Source organism: Schistocerca serialis, chromosome 3 (assembly GCF_023864345.2).
Source record: "Schistocerca serialis cubense isolate TAMUIC-IGC-003099 chromosome 3, iqSchSeri2.2, whole genome shotgun sequence".
Taxonomy (NCBI): domain Eukaryota; kingdom Metazoa; phylum Arthropoda; class Insecta; order Orthoptera; family Acrididae; genus Schistocerca; species Schistocerca serialis.
Genome location: NC_064640.1, coordinates 1,014,292,186 through 1,014,317,664, shown reverse-complemented (window position 1 = coordinate 1,014,317,664; position 25,479 = coordinate 1,014,292,186). Strand labels below are relative to the sequence as shown.

The 25,479-nt window shown below is 41.4% G+C and overlaps 1 protein-coding gene across 7 annotated transcripts in view; it reads left to right on the top strand.

Moving 5' to 3' along the window:
* The window catches only part of LOC126471475 (protein Malvolio), a 393,678-nt gene that overhangs the window by 331,617 nt on the left and 36,582 nt on the right, over positions 1-25,479 (top strand). For all 7 annotated transcript variants that reach the window (XM_050099674.1, XM_050099678.1, XM_050099676.1 and 4 more), the window contains one exon: positions 22,785-23,008. In XM_050099674.1, the coding sequence (XP_049955631.1) occupies positions 22,785-23,008 (224 nt within the window). The remainder of the gene's footprint in view (positions 1-22,784; positions 23,009-25,479) is intronic.

The window sequence follows — 25,479 nt, the reverse complement described above, 5'->3', positions numbered from 1 at the left end:
TTTCACATTCATGACATCAAACCATTTTGTTATTATTCGAATGTATTCTGCTGTTGATGATGCATGTCTCAAATCAAATTTATCACTAGCTACCTCAAGGCCCTCTGACACATGTCGATTGAATATCTGCAGCACTAGTTTCATGCTCTGTTTTTCTAACGATGTAGGGCAAAGTGATTTGATTCTAAAGAACTAGAATCTATGTCATAAATCTGTTTCAGTGTTTTAAAAGAAGCTACAGAAAACTTATTTTCTTCCACTTCTTTTCTAACTGGAAACTGAGGATAAAACATATCTTTACCATCATTTTTTTGGTTCAGCTGCACATTTCTTATGCATTTAACAATGTGTATGGCATCAATTAAAAAGAAAAGTGGGCGATTAGGATCAGATGGATGTTTAAAAACTATATTAACAGCTTTATCCAGAGAAAACATGGACATGGTTTTGCTATTGATTTTGTTGTTGTCAGCTACCACACAAAAAACCCTATAGCCTATTAGTTCAAGGCCATTTATTATGGCCAGTAGCACATCGTATAATGCATTAGATGAAATGGTTTTCACCGGTAAAATGTGAACAACATCCCTGTACAAAGACTTGACACTCTGCAACATAAATACAAACGCTGAATTTGCAGCACATTCCGAGTTATATGACATGCCCAAAACACTACCTCCTTTATATTCCAAATAAGAATTTAGATGAATTTCATCTACACTCAAAACAACATTGACATCATTGCTGTTCAAGTATTGAAATTTCTGTCTTGCATAGGACAGGAAATTACTTCCCCCAAGCCTTTCGTGAGATGGATTCACATTAAATTTGCTGCAGATCCTACGCAGAGTGCTTGGATGTGGCATTTTCATTAATGAGCTGCTACGTAAAAAATTGTAAGCATGAGATGAAATTGAAAATAGCGAACAACACAGTATCATAAATGTAGAGCTAAACCTATGATTAAATTTCTTTACATTTATAAGACCAACTTGTTCATATATAAAGTCTACCATCTCCTTTTCACTCTCCTGTAAACTGTCTTTCAGCACTCCTATACCGTCTTTCACTATCTCTACAATACTATCTATAGAAGTTTCTGAGTGCCCACAATCTGTGTCTGAAAACTCCTGCAGTACACTGACAATTTCATGGATATTGGTTACAATTACAGGAAAATATCTTTTTCCTAATGTCTTAATTTGTACATCTTTCTTAAACAATGAAACATTTAAATTACTATCTATAACGACAGAATGTGTGAGTAATGGTGCTGGATTTCTTATTATCTTTAAAAAACAAACCTAAATCACTGTGTTTTTCGATCACACTCCACTCGTTGGGCAAATCCTCTTCCTTCATACGCAACATCAACTCTTCTAAAGAACTGAAGCTGAAAGTGTTTTCATAGTCCTTCTGTGATGCTAAACTATATTGTAACGCTGCAGCTAACTGCTCATTTTCAAGCCTTTGCTTTTTCTCCTCTGGCCCTTCACGTCTACTTTCTTCCTTTGAAAGGTAGGAAGGACAGTTTGGGAGTAGTGATGGAACTGCATCTGGTCTCAAACGTGGTTTGAGAAGGGGGGCTCTTAATAACTGACCAGTCCTTTCATCCACAATTTGTGTTTCCCAAATAACATCATCCTTGTGGAAGTGAACATGACATACCTGTAATTAAAAATGAAAAAGGTGCTTACAACTGAATGTGATGACAATATTAATAGTGTGAAAACAATTTATGAATATAAAGTTAGTTTCTAGTTCTAAAATACAAATAGACTCCCAACTAAAATGCAGAAGAATACTGAAGTGATAAATGTGGCCATGGCATAGTAACTCTATAAAACAGTAACACTACAATATCAAAACACATGCAGTTACATGTCATGGCAACAAGCTCTTAAAGAGATGGTGAAATGAAGAAAGTACTTGCCCCATCAATAATTACAAATATTGACTAATGTTTGTAGCATAATTCAATAACAGTGATAATTTTTTTTATAATTTAGCCTTGAAGCTCATGTATTCACAAGAGGGGTGGGATTTTTGCTTAATGCCTTGCTCTATTCCCCCCCCCCCACCCCCCCCCCCACCCCACCCCACACACAAACACACCTCGGACACAAGAAAGCATGATGACACCAAACTCACACAGGTGTAATCCATAGAAGCAACTGTGACACAGTAACAGAATAATACAAAGTAATTGTCACACTGTGTAACCTTTAGAACTATGAAATACTTAAAGGTAGTGCTTTTTATCAGATAGACACTGTTTTGCTTTTGTATTTCAGCTGCTATTTCCTAATCAATATATCAGTTCATAACTTACATAAAAACTGACAGTATGATGAACTAATACATTGCCACTTATGTGCTACCTATTAGGCTAAACATGAGCACACAATTGCTTTCAAGTACTTTAGCTGTGTATCTATAAGACAGCTGTGTAGGCCACTGGCATGTATCTGAAATTCCAGACCCAGAAAGTAAGAATTTGTAAAATCCACAAGTATTTTTAATTTTTTAGATGTTTTCACAGTTTCTCCCTTTGCATTTTGTGATGGCCTGTTAATCCATTCATGTACTCATTCATTTTTCCTGTCTGTGGTTCACTGTTAAGTCTAAAGCCTACTATATTCCGTAATAGTAACATTCCTTGCATTGACTTCAAATTCCCACCAATAATTTATTAAAAACAAGCGACTGAGACACTGTTTTTACTTCATTTTCAATTTCTGGGTACACCACATTACTTATTTTTGAACAGACAACTTCCTAAAGACTTTTACAGCAAAAAGAAACACTAAATACAGAAGCAGAATACATAGAAAGTCGTGTGTATCTTAAGTGCACGTACTTAATTATAAACCGACTTTTATTCCTAACAACAGGCAGCATAAACAGTAAGTATAAAGATATACTGAGATATTTAACTACGTAAGTATGACTGTGCTTAGGCTATACTGGTTGAACTTGCAGAATACAGAATTCATATAACCTATACCAGCTAAACTGTAGAATTGCCAGGGCAAGAAAATGAAACGATATTTTCTTCGGCACTTATGCAGCTAAGATCTGATATATTAGTCAAAATGTCGCTGACCTTCCTTACTGCATAAGTGCCTATTCTTTGTTAGCACACTTAACCTCTTTTACGAAATAAACAAAACAAATACTCACTCTTGAACTTGAAGAAGTAGTGAAGTTATCTCTGCGAATACTTGACAACCATTTCTTCCTCGTTGCTTCATCCTCCGGAAATTTAAACACGGTTACTTTTGGTCCACCGTCGTAATTTCCTCTACAATTCGGCACACAACAACGATACGGCATTTTGCAGGCAACGAAATTTTCACAGGCAAGAAAAACAGATCACCAGTTTAGTGCACAGAAACTAAACAACCAAATCACGTACACTAACGCAGGAACACCATTCACTATAATAGTAAACTGACGCGAAACTCGCCGAACGACTATTCACAAGCACTGTTCCGTGAAACTGTTGAAGAAGGGACTATGTGTGTAGCCATCTTGTGACGTCACGCACTATGTAGACAGGCTTTCTTTTACAGGGGGTGCTGGCTGTGTAGGGAGTCCAAATCACTGTCCAATACTAAACCCCCTTTCTCTTTAATTGCCACATAGTGATGTAAACAATTCGGCCTGTGTCGATTTAGTTGAGGAAGGGGGCAGACAGAGGCTGGAGTTCCCACCAAAGTCTCCCACGGTGTTTCGTCATCTGATCCAGGTTGGATGTCAGTGCTGTCTGTGGAATTGCTGGCTAATTAATGCTTTCTGTTATGCTACTTGGTCCTACCTGCAGGGGAGTAGTGTCAGCCGTGGTTGGAATAGGGTCAACACTTCAGCCTCCGTGGGTAAATCAGCTTGAGAATGCTCGGCCTCCGCTGATTGGTGAGCACGGTCTCTGGCATCAGTATGAGCTGGAAGGTGCTTAGGTGATGGAAGTGGCTCTACATCCATTGGCTCCCACTGCTGGTCATTGTCGACACTCTGTTGGCACTGAAAACCAGGATAAAGATTGTAGTGGTTGTAGGCATGCCATTGGGCAGGCTTGTCATGGGTGTGGTTGTGTAAGTTATGTCCAGTTGGATGTGTGGTGGGGAGGGAGGGAGGGGGAGGGAGGGTGCTAAATCTTGTTGTGGCTAGAGGAAGTTTCAAAGCCTGATTATGTGCTCTTTGTTGGCCTCAAGCTCAAACCTTTACTGCCCCCCCCCCCCCCCCACCCTTGGATCTTTGCTCCACCGGGCATTTTGGCCAGGTTTATGAGTCCATGTGTGGGAGCCCATGAGGTAATAATGCCATGTGTGGGGGCGATGGGCCTGCTGAGTTTGGTGCAGCAGGTCTAAGTTTGTGAGATCTGCACCTGTGCGAAATTTCAGCCAGACTATATCCATTTGTATGGGGTGGACCGGTTGGTTGAGAAGGCTGGTGAGTGCTTCCACAGAGTCGGCTGTTTTCATTATCTTGTGCATCTGTGTTTTGACTGTCTTGACCGTCTGCTGGGCATTCAAATGGGACACTGGATGAATGAGGTGGTGACCGGGTGCTCAATACTATTGCTATTACAAAAATCCTGAAATGCAGAAGCTTTGAATTGTGGATCATTGGTGGAAACCAGGGTAGAAGGTGCCCCCTATATTTCAAATATGATGGAGAGGGCACGGATGGTAGGTGCTGTGGTGGTGGTGGTGGTGGTGGTGGTGGTGGTGGTGGTGGTAGTGGTAGCTGTCTGTAGCACATATAGAAAGTTAGTAGGGTGCTGATAATTAGCTTTTGCCCTCTTTGCCAGGGGTGATCAGGCATGGTCAAGGGTTGAAATGCTGTGCTAGAGCTGACTGATTGTGGGTTTAGGCCTGGCAGTTCCAGACTCTATGTTCTTTGGTAGCATCAACACTAGACCAGTACACAGGACACTGTAGTATTGCCTACATTCTGCACATTTCCCAGTGTGCAGTGCGGGGGAGCTTCACAATGCAGGGGCAGAGCATGGGCAGAATCACCATGCAGCTTCATCCATAGCTAACAATAAGACACAATCTGTTGTGTTAAGCCTGTGTTGTAAAGAAAAATATGTGTGCCATTGCAGATCTACGCCGTTAGGCAGGTGCTTTGGCCTACCCTGCTGTACAGCATGCCAAACTCTGTAAAGTAGCAGATCACGGCCTGTTTATGTTGCTACTTCAAATGCCAGTATTGGGAATTCATTGTGTGTGTGTGTGTGTGTGTGTGTGTGTGTGTGTGTGTGTGTGTGTGTGTGTCTAAGGCAATACACAGCACTTTGTTGCTGTCAAACTCTGCTTTTGGATCACACAACAAGTGAGAATGTGCATCCACATTGGAGTGCTGTGTGGTGGGGCAGTAATGGATCTACCAAGGAACAACACGCACCATTGCATATGTTGCACTGTCTTACTGGGAAAATAAGGGGGCTTGTCGTAGGGGTAACAGGTGAAACTTCGTACCATAGGGATGTACATGAAACTTCTTGACACCATGTACGATAGCCAACAATTCTTTCCCTGTTTGCGAGTAACTTTACTGTACTCCAGTTAATGTTGTGGGTGCAAATTCAATGAGCTGTTATGTTCCATCGGTGTACTTGTGGGACAGCACTGCACCAATGCCACAGTCCGACACATTGATGGCAAATGTTGAGTGGTTGTCCAGGTTGAATGTCACTGAAAAATGGGCCGAACTAAGTTACTTTTTTAAATTGCAAGAAAGCTATCTGGTAGGTCTCTGACCACATGAATTTAACTCCTTTTTTAAACAATTGATTAAACAGTTATGACAGCTGGGCCATGTTGGGAATGAATTTCACATAAAAATTAACTTTGCCCAGGAACAGCTATAGGTTTTTGAGGTTCTTATGAAGTGGTATGCTACTTACTAATTGTGTCCACATGACACTGCATAGTTGTGAGCCCTTGTTTACTATGTATGTCCTAGATACTTTCCTTTTAGTTCAAAAAAACTACATTTATCAGGGCTACAATGCAGACTGTGGGTTTAAAACCACCCAAACGTCATCTGTAGATTTTGCAGGTTCTGCTTCCATGTTATCCTGGTAATTAGAAATTCATCTAAATAATTAACAGAATTGGAGTACCTTGGATGAGTTGCTCAAGATACCTCTGAAATATTGCTGGAGCTTTTGCAACACAAAATGGCAGTCTGTTATAACAGCACATGCTGAATGACATATTACTGACTAAGAACTGTTTTGTCTGATCATTTGTAGCCAACTGAAAGTAGAAACAGCAAGATCTATCTTGGAAAAATAGTGGCCTCCAGTCAATTTTGCCTACAGTTTCTCAGGCCTGGGAATGGTATACAGATCTACATTAGCCTGAGCATTAATGGTAAACTTATAATCTATTCCATGAAGTTTCAGGATTACAACCAGACAATGTCAACTTCCTATCATATCATCTTGGCTGACAACCATTCAGCCATCTTCAGGCGAGTGTTTTGCACTGGAGGTTGCTAGTTCATCTCACTACCTTTTTACCAAAAATAGGTGGGAAGAGGCAGGTGTGCAAAGGCAGTTGCTACATGAGCGATCTCTGTTGAGTTATGCATGCTCTTAAAATACTGCTCCATCTGTGGTGTGCAGGCACCTGCATAATGTGGTAAAACGTGCACTTTCTGTCAGAATGCACACTTGCGGAGTTAAAATTCAGATGTCAAAATTAATAAAATAGAATGTCACTAGATGTGTCGTTGGACATAAAATGTCTCCTTTCTGAAGAAATTAAAGAAATCACCCCATCCCACACCTTATCCAGTTGAAAACCACCATCACGATTAATGAGATTTTGCACTAAACATATTTCTGCTGATTCGTTAATAATTGGATCTCAGAAGGATCTTGTCTAGGCCAAGGTTTCTGTGGCAGAGCAATTCGTAGTGTTCTGTGGAGATACAATGCTCAGCTGTGCATGACCTACTGGGCTGCGAATGCCGAGTGTGGCACTCACGTTCAACGCATCTTTCACACACTGTGCATGTCATCTGACCAATGTAGGCCTTGCCACACTGATAAGGTATTCTGTAGATTCCAGCCTTCCACAATCCCAGAACATTCTTTGCTGAACTGAGAAGAGCACAAGTCTTTGTGTGTGGGTGAAAGATTACTTTTACATGATTTTTTCTTAAGATTCTGCCTTTGACAAAATATTGCTGATGTAAGGGAGGAACACCCTGGACTTAAATCATTCTTTCTTCTCTTGCTCTTGTGGGTGGTCATGTTTCTTCTTCCTTGAAGCTGTGCTGATGTGATGTGGAGACTATCCATTATCTTTGATCTTCAATACTGATTGTAAGTGTTCCAGCTCGTATGCAAGTCTGTCTCCATCAGACACAACATGTGCCCAGTGCACCAACATGTGAGGGACCCCCATAGTTTGTGATAGATAGTGGCAGCTAGACATCTGCAAATACAGGGCTGTATGTGTGGGTGTATGGCAAGCAAATCCAGTAAATCAACCGTAGTGGACCATTGTATCTCCACAGGCACTCCATGGATTACTCTGCAATGGAAATCTTGGCCTTGACGAAATCCTTGTGTGATTCAATTAGTAAGGAATTGATGGAAATTTAAGTTTAGCACAAAATGTCATTAATCATGATGATGGCTTTCGGCTGGATAAGGGTAGGGCCTGGTGATTTCTTTAATTTCTTCAGAAAGGAAACATTTTATGACCAATGACACATCTGGTGACATTTAATTTTGTCAATTTTGGCATCTGAATTTTAACTCTGCACGTAGGCATTCCAACAGTGAGCACACATGTAATATCACACTACGCATGTGCCTGTACCCCACAGATGGAACAGTATTCGAAGAGGGTGCATAACTCAACAAAGGTTGCTCATGTAGCGGACTGCCTTTGTGCTTGTGTCTTTGCACCTATTTTTGATATAAAGGTAGCAACATGAACTATCAGTCTCCAGTGCAAAATACACATCTGAAGATGGAGTACTCTTTACACCTGGAAAATTTAAAGATTCATATCAGATTTAAAATCATCACAAATTGTAACTGATCCATTTGGCTTCTTAACAACCGCCATAGGTGTTAACCATTGGTAAGATACTGGAAATATTACTCCATTACTTTACAATCTCTCTAGTTCTGCTTTCCCTTGATCATGCATGGCAAAAGGCACTGGATATGTTCTATGAATGTTATGCGCTACTGATTGCTTTAAAGATACGTGGACTTGAACCCTTTTGCACAACTTAATGTAAATTCAGACATGTGCTTATATTGCACACATAATATATCAAGTTCTTTGAATGGAATTGTGGTTGAAACTAAGTTCACTTGCTCTTGAATTTGCAAACCAAAAAACACACAGAGTTTGCTACTAGCAGGGTTAGTCGCTGAGCTACATTTTTATACTTTGTTTAGATGACCATCTGACCACGCAGCAGGATCGACTGTTCATTGTACATCACCACTATGTGCTGAGGGTACTGCAGCTGCGAGGAGTTAATATATGGGTATATGTCCACATTAATCAGAGACACAGCTACACATGTGTTGAACTGGTATTTTGCCATTGCCAAATTGATTTACAGCTGCAGCATGAGCATGACCTTCTGCATCCTGTCTGCTGCTGCTATTGGCATTAGCAAGATACTGTGGAGCATGCTGCTGTGTGTGGTAGTGGTTGTTGTTGTTGTTGTTGTTATTGTTTGCTGCCCAAGGCACACATTTGTTAGATGCTCTGGGTTGCAGCATGCAAAACTGGTGATGTCGCGGAATGAGCAGTGATGTTGTCAATGCCTTAAGCTGCAATCTGGACATGGTTTCATCGCATTGACTTTTCTGGGTCTCTGTGATGATGATGATGATGTGGAGGAAGCTTTTGTATGAGTTTCTGCTTGCCGTGGGAGACACCAGCAGTGAACAAAGCGTTTCTCTTGATGTGCAACTGTGGACAATGAGGGCAGTGGATCACTAACTACTGAATACCACTTCACTGCGCTACTGGACAATCAGTGCTCAGTAAATTGGATGTTGACATTAATTGGTTGTAATCAGTTGATCGTAAAACAACTACTAATACCAGAAGTATTGTGAAGTGTAGCTTGCATTGATGCTGTTACTTCGTGAGCTTTGGCAATTTTTAGTGCGTCACTCTAAAGCTGGTGCACTAACTTCACTGTGAGAAGGTAGATGTATAACATACTTGTGGATTAATTACAATGTGCCCCATTGTTTACAAGAAGAATCACATATGCATGCTAAGCCTTGGAAGTCAGCAGCCCATGTTGCATATGATTGCTTACATTACTTGACGCAATGATTAAATATAAGCCTAGTTGCAACTGTGTGGGGTTGGTGATCATAATGTCAGTCAGTAAACCTCAAACATCAGAAAAGTTCAAACTACTGGGGTTGGAGAGTGAGCATAGTTTTTGCACCACTTCATACAGTTTATTACTAGAGAACAGTAAGAGTGCACTCCCACATTCAGGGTCAGTTATTTGACTTGCCTTGTAGTGAAGAATGAAATGACATAAGCAGACCTCACAACTCTCATTCGTCTCATTGAAGCAAGTGGAAGGGAGAGGTGGTGGTGATGCTGCTGCATCTGCATCTGCAGACTGTTGTAGACTTTGCAGTAGTTGTAGTAGCAGTTTCTGCTGTTACTGTTGGAATTCCCATTGCTGTTCTTGCTGTTGCTGCTGCATCTGCTGCTCACACAACTTTAGAAATTTGGGCTCTGTGTCTCACACTGAATAGTTACACAGTCAGAAAGTCCTCATTACCACTTTTCTATCCTACTCTACATAGGCAGAACAGAGTTTACGACCCTTCCCGCTTGTGGTGAGAGAGACGGTGGAACCAACAGGCGGTCGGTGCAGTTGATGATGGTCGAGTTGATGAAGGGAACGGCTATCCAGGAGCGAGATCCGTCAGAGTGTAGCAAAAGCCGTTGTGAGCATGCACAAACAGTCCGGGGAGTGATCTGAATTGAGAAACGCAAACATGGGCAAGCTCAATCATTCTCCTGTCAATAATGCTTACCAAAGGCTTCAGAGAATAGTGAGAACTGTTGGTCAAGTGTGAGGCCACAATATTTACATGCCTCTCACATCAGTGGACAGGGCCATATGACCCGCCCACAGTTGCAGAAGCAAGTTGTAGCCATGATATGAACTAGATCTGACCTTTCCTACATATACTCAGGTTAGGTGGTGAATATGAATTACTGTCGGATATTGAACAATTCTAAAGTCAGTTTGTTTGCTAATTATTCTGTGGTAATCATCTGCGTTATGTTTATTGTTGGGTACTGTGTGGCCTTCAGTGAACATAATTTCTTTTAGAATGTACTTGTGGTATTTAGTATCAGATACCTGATAAAGTATCCTAAACAAGACTGATTTATGCCAAGGTTTGCATTTTTACAAATTACTGTCTCCTGAAACAAAATAAATAAATAAGTAAATAAATAAACAATGAAGGGAAAAGGAGGAGGAGCAGGTTAGTGTTTAACATCCCGTTGACAATGAGGCCATTAGAGACGGAGCAGAAGCTCGCATTGGGGAAGGACAGGAAAGGAAATCGGCCGTTCCCTTTTGAAGGGACCATCCTGATGTTTGCCTTAAGCTATTTATGGAAATTGTGAAAAACCTGAATCAGGATGGCCGGACACCGGTTTGAACTGTCGTCTTTCCAAATGCGAGTTCAGTGTGCTAACTACACTCACTTGGTAATAAAGGGAAAAAAATCTATTAGTTACTAATGCATTCCTTGCGATCTCATTCCCATATTGCAGCTGTGGCCAGATTAATTCACAATGTACTTGCTTTGTGATGCAGGGAATTATTGTGGTGAGAGTTACATTTTTGTTCTTATTCTTTATGATGTCCTTAATATGTATGGTTTCAGTGATGATCTATGCTCAGAAATTGCTGTTTTATCATTGATTTACTTGTTAATGGTAGTGACTTATTTTCTTTACCAGCCTGATGTGGCTTGTCAGGTTAGAAAAAACTACATAACTTTACCTTCTTGAGGTACTCCTGATGTACGTTTCATATAGAATAATTTAACTGAAACCAATCTTCTGTCTTGGAGATGAGAGTCAAATTTTGTGTCATTCATCATAAATTGTAATTGAAAGAAATGAGGATCAAATCTCCCATCGGTTACCCAGATTTAGTTTTTTTAATTTCCTGAAATCACTTCAGAAGATTAGTCATTGAAAAAAATCCACAGTTTATTTATTACCCTGTCGTTGTCGAATCTAAGCTTGTACCCCATCCCTCCAGAATTTGTCATTGGCAGTAAGTTAAAAATTATTAATTTTTCATAAAAGTTATGAATTTGACCAAAAAAATTACTTTGGTTTAGTGTCCTTCATTGTGATTGGGAATTGGTTGGATAATTTAGCTATAAAAAATCTGTGAATTATTACTTTTTTACCTAAAGTTTCTTTGGGCAGTCATCAAATTATACACAATAGCAGTTTTTGGGGAAAAACTGCAGTTCTTTTATATTTCTTTGTAAGCCCTTGTTGCCAGTTTTGTAAAGGCCTTGTTGCTACTGCTAGGGAGGCTGAGTTGCCATTGTTGTTACAGTAGGCCGAGTTGGTGATTGCGTGAAATGGCTTCTGGTGCAGTACAGCACTAAGACAGTTTCTCCCTGTCCCTATTACACAGCTATGCCCCGGGGCCAGGTAACAGGACAGGAGAACGAAAGTACTACAACGCTCCAACAAATTAGTAACAAAGTCACACAAATGAGTCAAAAGGTTTGCTTATCTGTGTGACTAGTCGAATAGAGAAGTCTGCAACTCTGCATGTAATATAACACAAAAAAGGCCCTCAATGGCTAAGTGCAAATAATCATAGATAAACTTCACTGTACATAGCAAATGCAATTTACAACAACTGTCTGTCCATTTCTAAGAGTTCACTAAACAACGTTCCCTAAGTTAGCCCTGGATGACGATCTATAACCAAGTGAGCGAGAGCTGGTCTTCTATCTTCCGAATAGGCTTCAGTCAATTGTCTGGTCATTGCCTCGGCCAATAGCCAGCTGAGTACAGACTGCCAAAGTTGATATCATTATCCTCAGCACTGCTCATGGCGCTGATGGAACTCATGTAAGTGACGAACCTCTATGGCACTGTCACCAGCTCGCATCTTTGTGCCTGTGGTGCTTTTGCCCTGGTTGTGTTGTGTTTGGATGACACAGCACTCCTTCCCCCAAACCACCACTCGATCTTCACATATGGCCAAGCACCATATCGGCAGTGAGGGGGATGTGTGGGTGGTGGCACCAGTGTTGGAGTGGTGATTGTTGCTTTAGCCAGTGCCAAGTCGCTGCTCACACCCTATATCAGATCTTCAAACTGCGAGGGAACTCCAGCTGAAAAACGACTCGGAAGGTGTGTCTCAGCACCCATTAACAGGGTATCTTCTTGATGGCGTGAATCCCCAATCGTATGTTACTGACTGAAGGCCCCTCGGTAGACATCAGCGCAGGGTTGACCCAGCCCTGGTGGTGTGGTAGATGACACCGGACATATGCTAATGGATGGTTGTGGTGTCGCATTGGTGTCCATCAGCTCGAGGTCCAGAAACAGTGTCGCATGACCCCACTCTGATGGATGGCGCTCGGATTGCGTTGACTGGGAAGGCCCTTAATATACGAGAATCGGCAGAACTTTGCAAGTGACAAGGGTGAATTTGATTTAGAGGCCACGTCTGCAACCCATCAGGACCTCGAATCTGAAAACATGCGAACCAATTGAATTAGTAATGACGCTGCACTCCCATGACTTCTTTCTGCTATAGCTTCTGTAAAACATGGATTGGCTAATCCAATATGTTGGCTGACTGGAGTCGGTAGGCGCTGCCAGCAGTGGGAATGGAGCAAATGCAAGAGTGTGCAGTGGCGTCGCCCATGCAGCAATTCTGTGGGCGGAGGGCCATTGCAGGGCTGGGAGTGATAAGTGAACGAGAAGTGAAGCAAGGCTTGTTTGCGTGGATGACGCAAGCAGAGTTTGTCCATTTGCTGTTTGAACACGTGAACAAAGCATTTAGGGTGGAATGGTGCTGAGGTGAGATGGCATATGCCGCTCACTGTACAGAAATCTTCAAAATTTGCAGAGAAAAATTTTGGTCCGTTGTCCATGATGAACCTTCGATGCAGAATGTGGACCGAAGTACTTGAAAAGTGGAGTGAGATGTTGTCGATGACAAGGGAACAACAAAGGTGAATTTACTATGTGCATCAACAACTACTAACTATGTGTTCCAATAAGGACCACCAAAGTCTACATGCACACTCTGCCAAAGCGCCTCTGCCTTGGGCCACTTACAAAAAGCATTGTGGAGGGGCAGCCTGATGTTTCGCACACACTTGACACAGTTGAGACATCCTTTCTATTTGCGCGTCCATGCCTAACCATGTGCAATGTCTCCAAGCTAATTGTTTTGTGTGGACAACACCCCAATGAACTTGATTCAATAAGCTGAGTACTTTTCTTTGAAGCACTTTCAATATCACCACACGTGAATGCCCTCACTCTGTGTGAAGCAAAATGACACCATGAACAACAGAAGCATCATGTCAGATGTGCAAAATATCGATGAACAATGTGGCTAACAATGTGCTTGATAGAAGATGGTCATCCGGTATGAATGTAGCGGAGCAAAATTTGCAAATCGGGATTGGAAGAAGTGGCTTGTGCTACTTTGCGATAATCCAAGGGAAACTGCTTGACATTGTCAGTTTCTTGTGCATCAGTTTGAAAACATGCTGCTTCGGAAGTGTTGAAGTCAGCATCAGATCCCGTAGGTAGATGTGAGAGAGCATCTGCATTCACATGCTTAGAAGTGACCCGATAAATGATCTTGTACTGGTAGTGGGAGAAAAGAAGAGCCCAACATTGCAATTTCTGAGCAGTACGAATAGGAATCAGTTTGGCTGGATTGAAGTGTGACTGCAAAGGCTTATGGTCCGTGACCAAATAGAATTTCCGACCATATAGGTCCTGGTGCAATTTAGTCACTCCAAAAATTATGGCAAGAGCTTCCTTTTCTATTTGGGAATAATTCTGCTTAGCTTTGTTCAGAAGCTTGGAAGCGAAGGCAATAGGTCTGTCTGACTAACCAGTCTGGTGTGACAAAACAGCAGCAATTCCATAGATTGATGTGTCCATGGCCAAAATGATAGGTTTCTTTGGATCGAAATGAAAGCAGCATTGCTCAGTGATCGATGCTTGGTTCAATTTCTGAAAGCCTGTGTCACAATCTTTGGACCAAACAAAAGGAACATTTTTGCGTTGAAGGCGATGCAAGGAAGCTGCTATATGAGCTGCTTTGGGGATGAGGTGAATGTAGTAACTGAGCTTCCCTAAGACAGATTGCAATTATTTGACATTCTGAGGTGGTCTGAGATCACACATTGCTTCAAAATGTGCCTGTGTCAGATGAACACCTTGAGAATTGATAACATGACCTAAATATTCTATTTCTGTCTGGAAAAAGGCACACTTTCCTTTATTACACTTAAGTCCAGCCTCACACAAAACTTGAAATAAAGTGTGCAAGTTGGCAAGACGTTCTTCTGCTGTGCGACCAGCAACTACTACATTATCCAGGTAATTTGTACATGAAGGTACAGAAGCAGTCGGCTCTTCCAGGTAGCGTTAGAAAATGGCAGCTGCTGATGTGCTACCAAAAGGCAAACGAAGGAAGTCGTAAATATGTATTGATGACAAACACGTTTTGCAAAGATTCATGTACAGGAATCTGAAGGCAGGCACTGCAAAGGTAAATTTTTAAAAATAGTGACCTGCACCTAAGTGATCCATGAGTTTGTCAGGGTGAGGTAATGGATAAGTACCCACAACTGTCTTAGTATTGACAGTGACTTTTAATCAGCACAGATCCTAATTTTTCCTGATGGTTTGCAAACATAAACTACTGGGGAAAACCACCGACTTGCAGAGATTGGTGCGATAATGCCATTTTCTTGCCAGTGAGCCAGTCTTTTAAAACCTGTTCATGAAGTGCAATAGGCAATGCATGTGCTTTGAAAAAGTATGGCTGTGCATTGTCTTTAAGCGTAACATGCGCTACAAAGTTATTGGCATTACCTATGCCAGGAGCAAACAATTCTTGAAATTCTTCACAGAGCTGTTGTGTGCCATTAAATGTGACTGTTAATAGGACCGCATAGCACTAGAGCTACACTACTGGCCATTAAAATTGCTACACCATGAAGATGACGTGCTACAGATGTGAAATTTAACCGACAGGAAGATGATGTTGTGATATGCAAATGATTATCTTTTCAGAGCATTCACACAAGGTTGGCACCAGTGGCAACACCTACAATGTGCTAACATGAGGAAAGTTTCCAACCGATTTCTCATATACAAACAGTAGTTGACCGGCGTTGCCTGGTGAAACATTGTTGTGATGCCTCGTGTAAGGGGGAGAAATGTGTACCATGACGTTTCCAACTTTGATAAAGATCGGATTGTAGCTTATCGTGATTGTGGTATATCGTATCGTGACATTGCTGCTAGCGTTGGTCTAGATCCAATGACTGTTAGCAGAATATTGAATCTGTGGGTTCAGGAGGGTAATACGGAACGCCGTGCAAGATCCCAACGGCCTCGTATCACTAACAATCGAGATGACAGGCATCTTATCCGCATGGCTGTAATGGATCATGCAACCACATCTTGATCCCTGAGTCAACAGATGGGGACGTTTGCAAGACAACAACCATCTGCACAAACAGTTCGATGATGTTTGCAGCAGCATGGACTATCAGCTCGGAGGCCATGGCTGCGGGTACCCTTGATGCTGCATCACAGAAAGGAGCGGCTGCAGTGGTGTACTAAATGATGAACCTGGGTGCACGAATGGCAAAACGTCATTTTTTCAGATGAATCCAGGTTCTGTTTACAGCATCATGATGGTCGCATCCGTGTTTGGCGACATCGCGGTGAACGCACATTGGAAGCGTGTATTCGTCATCGCCATACTGGCGTATCACCTGGCGTGATGGTATGGGGTGCCATTGGTTACATGTCTTGGTCACCTCTTGTTCGCATTGACGGCACTTTGAACAGTGGACGTTACATTTCAGATGTGTTACAACCCATGGCTCTACCCTTCATTTGATCCCTGCGATACCCTACATTTCAGCAGGATAATGCACGCCCGCATGTTGCAGGTCCTGTACGGGCCTTTCTGGATACAGAAAATGTTCAACTGCTGCCCTGTCCAGCACATTCTCCAGATCTCTCACCAATTGAAAACGTCTGGTCAATGGTGGCCGAGTAACTGGCTCGTCACAATATGCCAGTCACTACTCTTGACAAACTGTGGTATCGTGTTGAAGCTGCATGGGCAGCTGTATCTGTACACGCTATCCAAGCTCTGTTTGACTCAATGCCCAGGCATTCTGGGTACTGATTTCTCAGGATCTGTGCACCCAAATAGTGTTAAAATGTAATCACATGTCAGTTCCAGTATAATATATTTTGTCCAATGAATACCTGTTTATCATCTGCATTTCTTCTTGGTGTAGCAGTTTTAATGGCCAGTAGTATATTGCCATCCTTCTGTTCTGCAGCACAAATATTACCAGGCCGCTGAAAACTGTCTACAGCAAAATCGCAAGAGTCTTGGTAGTCAATGATCTGCAATACCTGCTCAAGAGTAGGATCAGAATATTTCAGAATCTCTTCTCAGATCCTGTTGTGTGACATATTTTGTGCGATTGCATCCCTGAACGTATAGTCACTGTAAGATTGTCCACATTCACAACGGAACTTGTATTTCCACGTTAAGCCTTGTAATTTGTTCACCCACAGATGGTATGTTTGTCCTGTCTGCTTTTTTAAACGAAAAAACTTAAACCAGGCAGCCGCAGTGTTGCTACACTTTTCATAGTATTTATTCAATGAACTGGCTAATGTCTCATAACCAACGTCTGTAGGCCATGACGTAGGGAAGAGTTTTACACTGATACACCGACAACGGAAAGGAAGTCACCCTGCATCTGCATCACAGTACCTGATATTTGGTGGGCTTATAAGTGGGTCCAGAATTGTGCAGTATACTCTGTCCAGTCTTCTGTGTTTTTGTCGGATGCACGATACTGCGGCAGGAACTGTGACACGGAAGCTGCAGGCACAGCTGTTGACGGACTGCTTACTGTTTGAGCTGCCGCTTGATGTGTGACAAATTGTGTCACGATTTCGGTCAGCTTCTGATGTGACTGCATCTGAAATTTAAGGAATGTATTAAAATCCTGCAGTGATTGTACATCCACATTAGGCAGTGGTTTGGTAGGAACAGGTATACAGTTGGCAGATTCTGTGGATTTGGGAGCTGGAGTCAGGGCAGGCATAGGTTACAGTTGCATCACAGGATAATGAATTATAAATTGTTGTTGGGTATTGGGTGGGGTTGACATTGTAATTAATTAGACAATAGCAATGACACAAAAGCAAAAGGTGTGACGTACATGATGTTCTCCCACAACTAGAACAAAAGAGTCACAAATGTGCGGTGTTGGATTAGGAGCAACAAGGCAAATAAGAACACTTTAAATTCGAGGCAAAAGTCGTGCCAGCCATTGTCGCTACTGCTTTCGGCTTGGGGAGCTGCCACCTCATCACCAGTTTGGGAAGCCCTAATTGCCAGTTTTATAAAGGCCTCGTCGCTACTGCTGGGGAGCCCAGTTGCCACTGTTGTTACAGTAGGCCGGGTTTGTGAGTCCGTGAAATGGGTTCTGGTGCAGTACACTGCTAAGACAATTTCTCCCTGCCACTATTACACAGCTCTGCCCCAGGGTCAGGTAACAGGATAGGAGAACGAAGGTTCTACAGCACTCGAACAAATTAGTAACAAAGTCACACAAATGTCTTAAAAACGAAAACAATCAATTATTGACAAAGTTATTTGAGTGGATAGATAAAAAATCTACTCGCCAAACTGCGGCAAAACATACACGTAAAAGATGCTGTAATTGGTAAGCTTTTGGGGCCAGTGGCTCCTTCTTCAGGCAGAAGGGTTGAAGGGGAAGGAAGAAGGGTGAAGGAAAAGGACTGGAGAGGTGGATTTTGGGAAATTGACCCAAAACTGCATGTCAGGGGAGACTTACCGTACGGGATGGGAAGGAAAGACTGACTGTTGGGGACTGCATTGGATGAGATTTGAAAACCTGAGAGCTTAAAGGTGGAAAACAGGGTAATATGCAAGACAGAGATTATTACTGAAACGTCATGTATGAGTTAATAAAAGTGATAGGCTAAGTGCATTCTACATAACAGAGGTGGGAGGGGATTGGTGAAAAATAGATGGGAAAGACAATGAAAGATGTAGAAAACTAAAACAGCGTGAAGCAAAGAGTAGTTACAGTTAAGAAATGCTGAGACGGAAGAAATTAATGTAAATTAAGGTCATGTGGGTGGTGAGAACCATGGACATGTTGTAGTACTAGTTCCCACCCACAGAGTTCTGAGAAACAAGTGTCTGGGGGAAGAATCCAGATGGCGCCTGTGGTCAAACAGGCACCAAGGTCATGAGTGTCATGTTGTAGAACGTGCTCTGCAACAGAAAATTGTGAGATCCCAGTATACACCCTCTGCCTATGCCCATTCATCCTAATTGATGATTGATGTAGAAGGCCGAACAGTGTTTACATGATAGCTGATATGACATGTCATTTCGCAGGTGGCTCTCACTTTGATAGTATATGTTTTGCCAGTTACAGGGCTGTTATAGGTGGTGGTAGGAGGGTGCATAGTGCAAGTTTAGCAGTGGGGATGGTCGCAGTGGGAGGAGCCATAGGGTGGGGAGATGGGTGCAGACGGAGCATAGGGTCTTACAAGAATATTGTGGAGATTGGGAGGGCGACGGAAAGCTATTCAAGGTGTGGTGGGCAAAATTTCAGACAGGATGGATCTCACTTCAGGGCATGGCCCTGTCGAAGTAGCTGGTTAACACATTTCAGACCAGGATAATACTGAGTCATCAATAGTGTGCTCTGTGGAGGGATCAGCAGTACCAAGATTGGATGTGATGGCATGGGAAATCTGCTTTTTAATTAGGCTGGTGAGGCAATTATGTGTAATGAAGGCTGAGGTGAAAATGGTAGTGTATTGCTCTACAGAGTCTGCATCTGAACAAATACATTTGCTACAGATGCCAAGGCTGTATGGGAGGCAACATTTGACGCCCCAGCAGACAAAGGATCTACCACTGTAGTACTTGGCCAAAACAAGTATGTTAGTGAAGCTGTCTGACAGCTCTTCATACAGCATCAAATCCCATCCCTGTGATTCAAACTGACCTGCAGTCCCTCCTTAAAACCTCAGGCCCTCACAAGAGCTAACACTGAAATCCATAGAACTTCTCACCACACCCAAACTACACACCCCCACGTTACCTTCTTCTTAAGATCCACAAACCCAATCATCCTGGTCATCCCATGGTTCCTGGCATCAAAGCACCCACTGAATCTGTCTCAGTTGATCAACACCTGCAACCCATAGTATAAAGACTTCCCTTCTACATAAAGATACCAACCATTTCTTAGATCATCCGAAATCCATACCCGTCCCACTCCCACCACGCACCTTGCTTGTCACAATTGATGCCACCTCCCAGTATACTAACATCCCCTACATACATGGCCTGTCTGCTGCTGAACATTTCCTTAGTCAGTGCCCACCTGATTCCAAACCTATGACATCCTACCTACTCACCTTAATCAACTTTATACTTACCAACAACTACTTCACCTTTAAGGGGCAGACACATAAGCAAATCAGGGGTATGGCCATGGGAACCAGGATGGCTCCTTCCTAAGCCAACCTTTTCATTGGTCACTTGGAGGAGGCTTTCCTGGGATCCGTAAATCTTCAGCCCCTGGTTTGGTTTAGATACATTGATGACATCTTTACCATATGGATTCATGGTGAGACTGACCTGCTAAAATTCCTGGAATCTCTGAATACCTTCTCCCAATTAAATTTCTCGTAGTCCTATTGTAAATCCCATGGCACTTTCCTTGATGTTGATCTCATCCTCACCAAAGGCCAGCTACACACTGTTTTCTACATTAAACCTACCAACAAACAACAGTACTTTACATTTTGACAGTTGCCATCCTATCTAAGTCAAACGTTCCCTCCCATACAGCCTTGGCATCCGAGCCAAACATATTGGTTCAGATGCAGACTCTTTAGAGCAATACACTACCGTTTTCATCTCAGCCTTCACTGTACGTAAGTACCCCACCAGCCTAACTAAAAAGCTGATTTCCCAGGTCATCACATCCAATACTAGTATTGCTGATCCCTCCATAAAACAGCTTTGGAGCACACCACTGGTGACTCAGTATTATCCTGGTCTGGAATGTGTTAATCAGCTACCCCAACAGGGCCATGACTTCCTAAAATCATGCCCTGGAATGAGATCCATTCTGTCTGAAATTTTGCCCACCACACCTTGAATAGCTTTTCATTGCCCTCCCAGTCTTCGCAATATTCTTGTCAGACCCTATGCTCTTTCTGCATCCATCTCCCTGCCCTGTGGCTCCTAACCCTGTGACCGTCCCCGCTGCAAGACTTGCCGTATGCACCCTCCTACCACCACCTATAACAGCCCTGTAACTGGCAAAACATATACTATCAAAGGGAGAGTCACCTACGAAACAACACATCATATACTGGCTATTATGTAAACACTGTTCAGCCTTCTACATCAATTATCAGTTAGGATGAATGGGCATAGGCAGAGGGTGTATACTGGCAACTCGCAATACCCTGTTGTAGAGCATGCTCTGAAACACAAAATTCGTGACCTCGGCGCCTGTTTGACCACAGGCGCCATCTGGATTCTTCCTCCAGACACCTGTTTCTTAGAACTCTGCAGGTGGGAACTAACACTACGACATGTCCTTGGTTCTCGCCACCCACATGGCCTTAATTTATGTTAATTTCTTCAGTCTCAGCATTTCTTCACTGTTTACTCTTTGCTTCACTTTTTTTAGTTTTCCACATCTTTCATTATTTCCCATCTATTTTTCACCACTCCCCTCCCAATGCACTTAGTCTATCACTTATATTAACTTGTGCATAGTGTTTTAGGAGTAATCTCTGTCTTGCATATTACCTTATGTTCTCAGATTTTCAAATCTCATGCAGTGCAGTCCCGAACAGTCAGTGTTTCCTTCTCATCCTGTACGGTATGTCTCCCCTGACCCGTGGTTCTGGGTGACTTTCCCGAAATCTTCCCCTTTTCCTAGACCTCTCCAGTCCTTTTCCTTCACCCTTCCTCCTTCCACTTCAACCCTTCTGCCTGAAGAAGGAGCCACTGGCTCTGAAAGCTTCCCAATTACAACAGTCTTTTACGCGTGTGTTCTGCCGCAGCATGGTGAGTAGATTTTTTATCTATCCAATTAAATAAAAATTACATAAAAGGTTTACTTACCTTTGTGACTTGTCGAATAATGAAATCTGCAACACAATAATGCCCTCAATGGCTGAGTGCAAATAATCATAGGTAAACTTCACGGTGCACATCAAATGCAATTTACAACAACTGTCTGTTCACTTCTAAGAGTTCACTAAACAATGTTCCCTGTCTAAGCCAGCCCCAGATGATGATCTATATCAAAGTGGATGAGAGCTGCTCTTCTATCTTCCGAGTAGGCTTCTGTCCGTTGTTGTCCGGTTGTTGGTGGACTGTACGCGGCCAGCAATTGGCCGAGGCGAAGTCGATATATTTATCCTCTGTGGCGCTGGTGGAACATCTCTATGGCACTGGCACTGGCACTGGCACCAGCTCATATCTTTGTGCCTGTGGTGCTTTCGCCCTGGCTGTGTCTTGTTAGGATGACACAGCACATTGACCACTGGCTTTGCTGTAATTGAAAGCAGTCAGTGATTCATACACTGGGCAAGCATACGAGAGGAGGGCTGTCCAAATCCCTGTCCAGCTACCCACATTTAGGTTTTCCATGTTTTCCCTAGATTGCTTAAGATAAATGCCAGGATGGTTCCTACCAAATGACATTGCCAATTTTCTTCGTCAACCTGGCTTGTGCTTTGTACCTAATGAAATTTTCATCGACAGGATGTTTGGCTCTAACTTCCTTCCGCAGTCACTCTTATTTGCATGTTTTGCACTATTTGTGATGGTACTGTTGATGCACTGTATTATGTAAAAAGTAAGTGAGAGATATTATGTAAAAAGCAAGTGAGAGAAGTCTGGACTAAATTTAAATCACATTTTGCACAATCTAGTATTTAAAAGTTAAACATCATGCTTTGAGGTGGCTGTTGGAGTACAGATGGACTGAGTTTTCAGTAATATTTAAACCTGTTGTGTGTCTGTATCATATGTATAAGCATAAAGCTTTTTTTCATTGGTTTTCTTGATTGTAAGCCGTGCCATGCCATGCCAGTAGTTTTATTGGTTGTAGGGATATCTAACCCATTTTCATGTACAAAGAATAGTGAGAAAATTGAAACAATCAAAGTGCAACTAGAATGTAATGGCATCACCATTCATCACATCACCATTTTTGAGTTAACGTTGTGTGAACCCAGCAGTTAGTTCTGGTTTTCTATGTTCTTTGTGCATACTAGTGTAAATATATGATAATCTCCAAGCATAGGTGTTATATCTATTATTTTATCATAAATGTCAAACAATAGACAAAAAGTTGATGTTAACTCTAATTTTTATTTCAGGGATTCCTGAATCTACAGTGGTCAAGGTGGAAACGAATCCTCTTCACAAGGACAATTGCCATTGTCCCAACATTCTTTGTAGCGTTTTACAGTGAAATAAATGAACTATCGGGCATGAATGACTTGTTAAATGCTATAATGAGTCTACAATTACCATTTGCTACTATACCAACAATAGCATTTACGAGCAGTCAAAAAATTATGGGTGAATTTCAAAACGGAATGTAAGTATTAAAGCCAGTTGCATTAGATTATCGGTTAGTTGTAAAATGCATAATAGACAATGTCAAAGAATTTTTCATGATTCCTTATATTTTGCATCCATAATTGCCTGTATAACTGGCTGCTTTTTTGCACTTCAAGGTTCCTGTTTCTGTTGTGACGATTTGCAGTAAGTGTTAAAAAATTACATTGTATGTGAAGGAATGAAATTGAATGTTTTGTTGTTCTGGTTGATGGTATGATAGTCCACATGAAACATATTCTATTTCATATGTCGTCCAAATCATTCATAGTGGATAAAGAAATATACAACCACTGCGTGACAGTACTAGGTGACTTTATGTAGTATGATGATTGTCTTCCAGTTTGTAACCCCAGTTTCAGAGCCCTGTGTCCAGCAAATTCATTTTGGTTTGGCATAACTGCAAATCTATAATTAAAGAAAATGTTTCATTCTTTCCAGTTCAACTATTGTATGCCTCAAAAACAGAGAAATAATATTATGTATGACAAGTTAGAAGTGGTACCTCAGTCAGGCATTTTGACAGTTAAAATTCTGGAATTACTGTGACAAACTAACCAGTGCCTACTTATTGAAACCAAATAGATCGGTATGTTACTACTTGCATTATAAAATGTAGTAACTGAATGGTTAGGAGTGAGCAACTCATGAAACAGATATCATAATGGAGTTGGGTGTTTGAGAACAGGCACTTGTGAACAGTTGCACTGACAGTAATGTAGTTCATAGTCTCTTGTACACGTACCATATTCTTTATCCAAGTAGCATGTATTTGCAGCATTCTACTTGGAAATAAATTTTGTGAAACTGTACGGAATTTATTTTCTTGATCTTGTGAAATGAACAAAATCTCGCTATTGGTAAAATGTGATATGCCTATTTCATCAACTGAGTCCTAAGCTCACTTTATCATTTTGTGCTTTGCCTCCTGTATTTTTGGTTATAACTCTGAGGAAAAACAATTATGAAACTTTGTGATAATTTTTAACAGCTTTCTCAACCCATTAGTGTTCTACTGGTCCCTCACCTCCCAGCAGTTTTGATTGTTCTACTTTGACTGTTTGTAATTGTTATTCATCCTTCACACTCTCATACATTTTGTTTAGCATTGTGACTGTTGTGTTTTGTTTGAATGATAGTTCATAAATTTTAGTACTGTTTCGTCAGTTTTATTGCTGAATATATTACAGTGAAAAGGATTTAACATGAAAACACTTAACATGAAGATTGGGTGACGCGAAATACCGGTAATACTGTTGTCCCGGCAAAATACTAAGTAATTTCATGCTTTTTCCATCTAACATGGAACAAAAATCTAACATTAAAAGCTTTTGCTTCTCAGATAAATCTACTATGTGCAGCCCTGATGTCACTCAGATTTATTAACAAATTTATTATCCCCCCCCCCTGTTTTTATTATTATTTTTTTTTTAAGACTAAACAAAGTAAACCATGCTTGCATCTGTTACTATGTTATTGCTTGTCTTTGGATTCTGCCAGTTTCCAAACACTTCAAAACACTTCAGTCAGTTTTCATATTTGGCTCTTTGTTTTTTGATATATAGGCACTGTAATTGTTTACATGCAATGGCAGAGGAAACTGTATGAAAATAGGCAGTTTTTATGCTTCAAATAAGGATGGAGTGGCTTAAAGCAGTTTAGGGAAAACTGAAATCTGAAAAGACGCAGGAACGTTACTAGTCGAATGTATGATGAACAAACAAGCTTGGATAGTGGCCGCTGTGGTCACTGATTGTATTCTCAATTTGGAAAAGTGATTTTCATAAGAAAAGCTGTTGATTGTTGATAATTGTGTGGCACATCCCAAAATTAAATTAACACCATAAGTGTTTCAGAACCATGTGATGAAGGCATTATACAAAATGTGAAATTACATTTTCTAAGCAGCTGTTCCATAAATATCTACCAGCAATCAAAGCAAAAAAAAAAAAAGATCTCTGTCTGATTATTGATGATGTGTTATACATCTAGTATTCTGTAAAGAATTTTATGGAACCATAAACAATTTAAAATTGATTTCACTCTATGGGATTCTCTAATGTGTCAGATTCTATGTCACCTCAAGAATCAGCAGATATTGAAACTGAAGTGACATTTAATTAAATGTTTGGAAAAGTTTCTACAATATCCCTGGATGAATTTGTTGCAGTTGAGAATGATGTATGTACAATGCCAAATATGACAGCCATTTTGGAGTGTGTTCAGATCGCAAAAGGTCACATCAATGTAGGCGGTGGTGGTGAATTTGTATTTGACAATGAAACCCACATTGCAGGTCCAGTCCCCACTACACCAGAAATGCAGATCATCATGAAAAGTATGCAGAGCTGTTGCAATGACATACAAATGCTGAAATTAATAAAACAATGGACGATACTGAACAATTTGCCAAAACTTTTATGCTGAAATGGACACTGCAAAAGAAAAAAA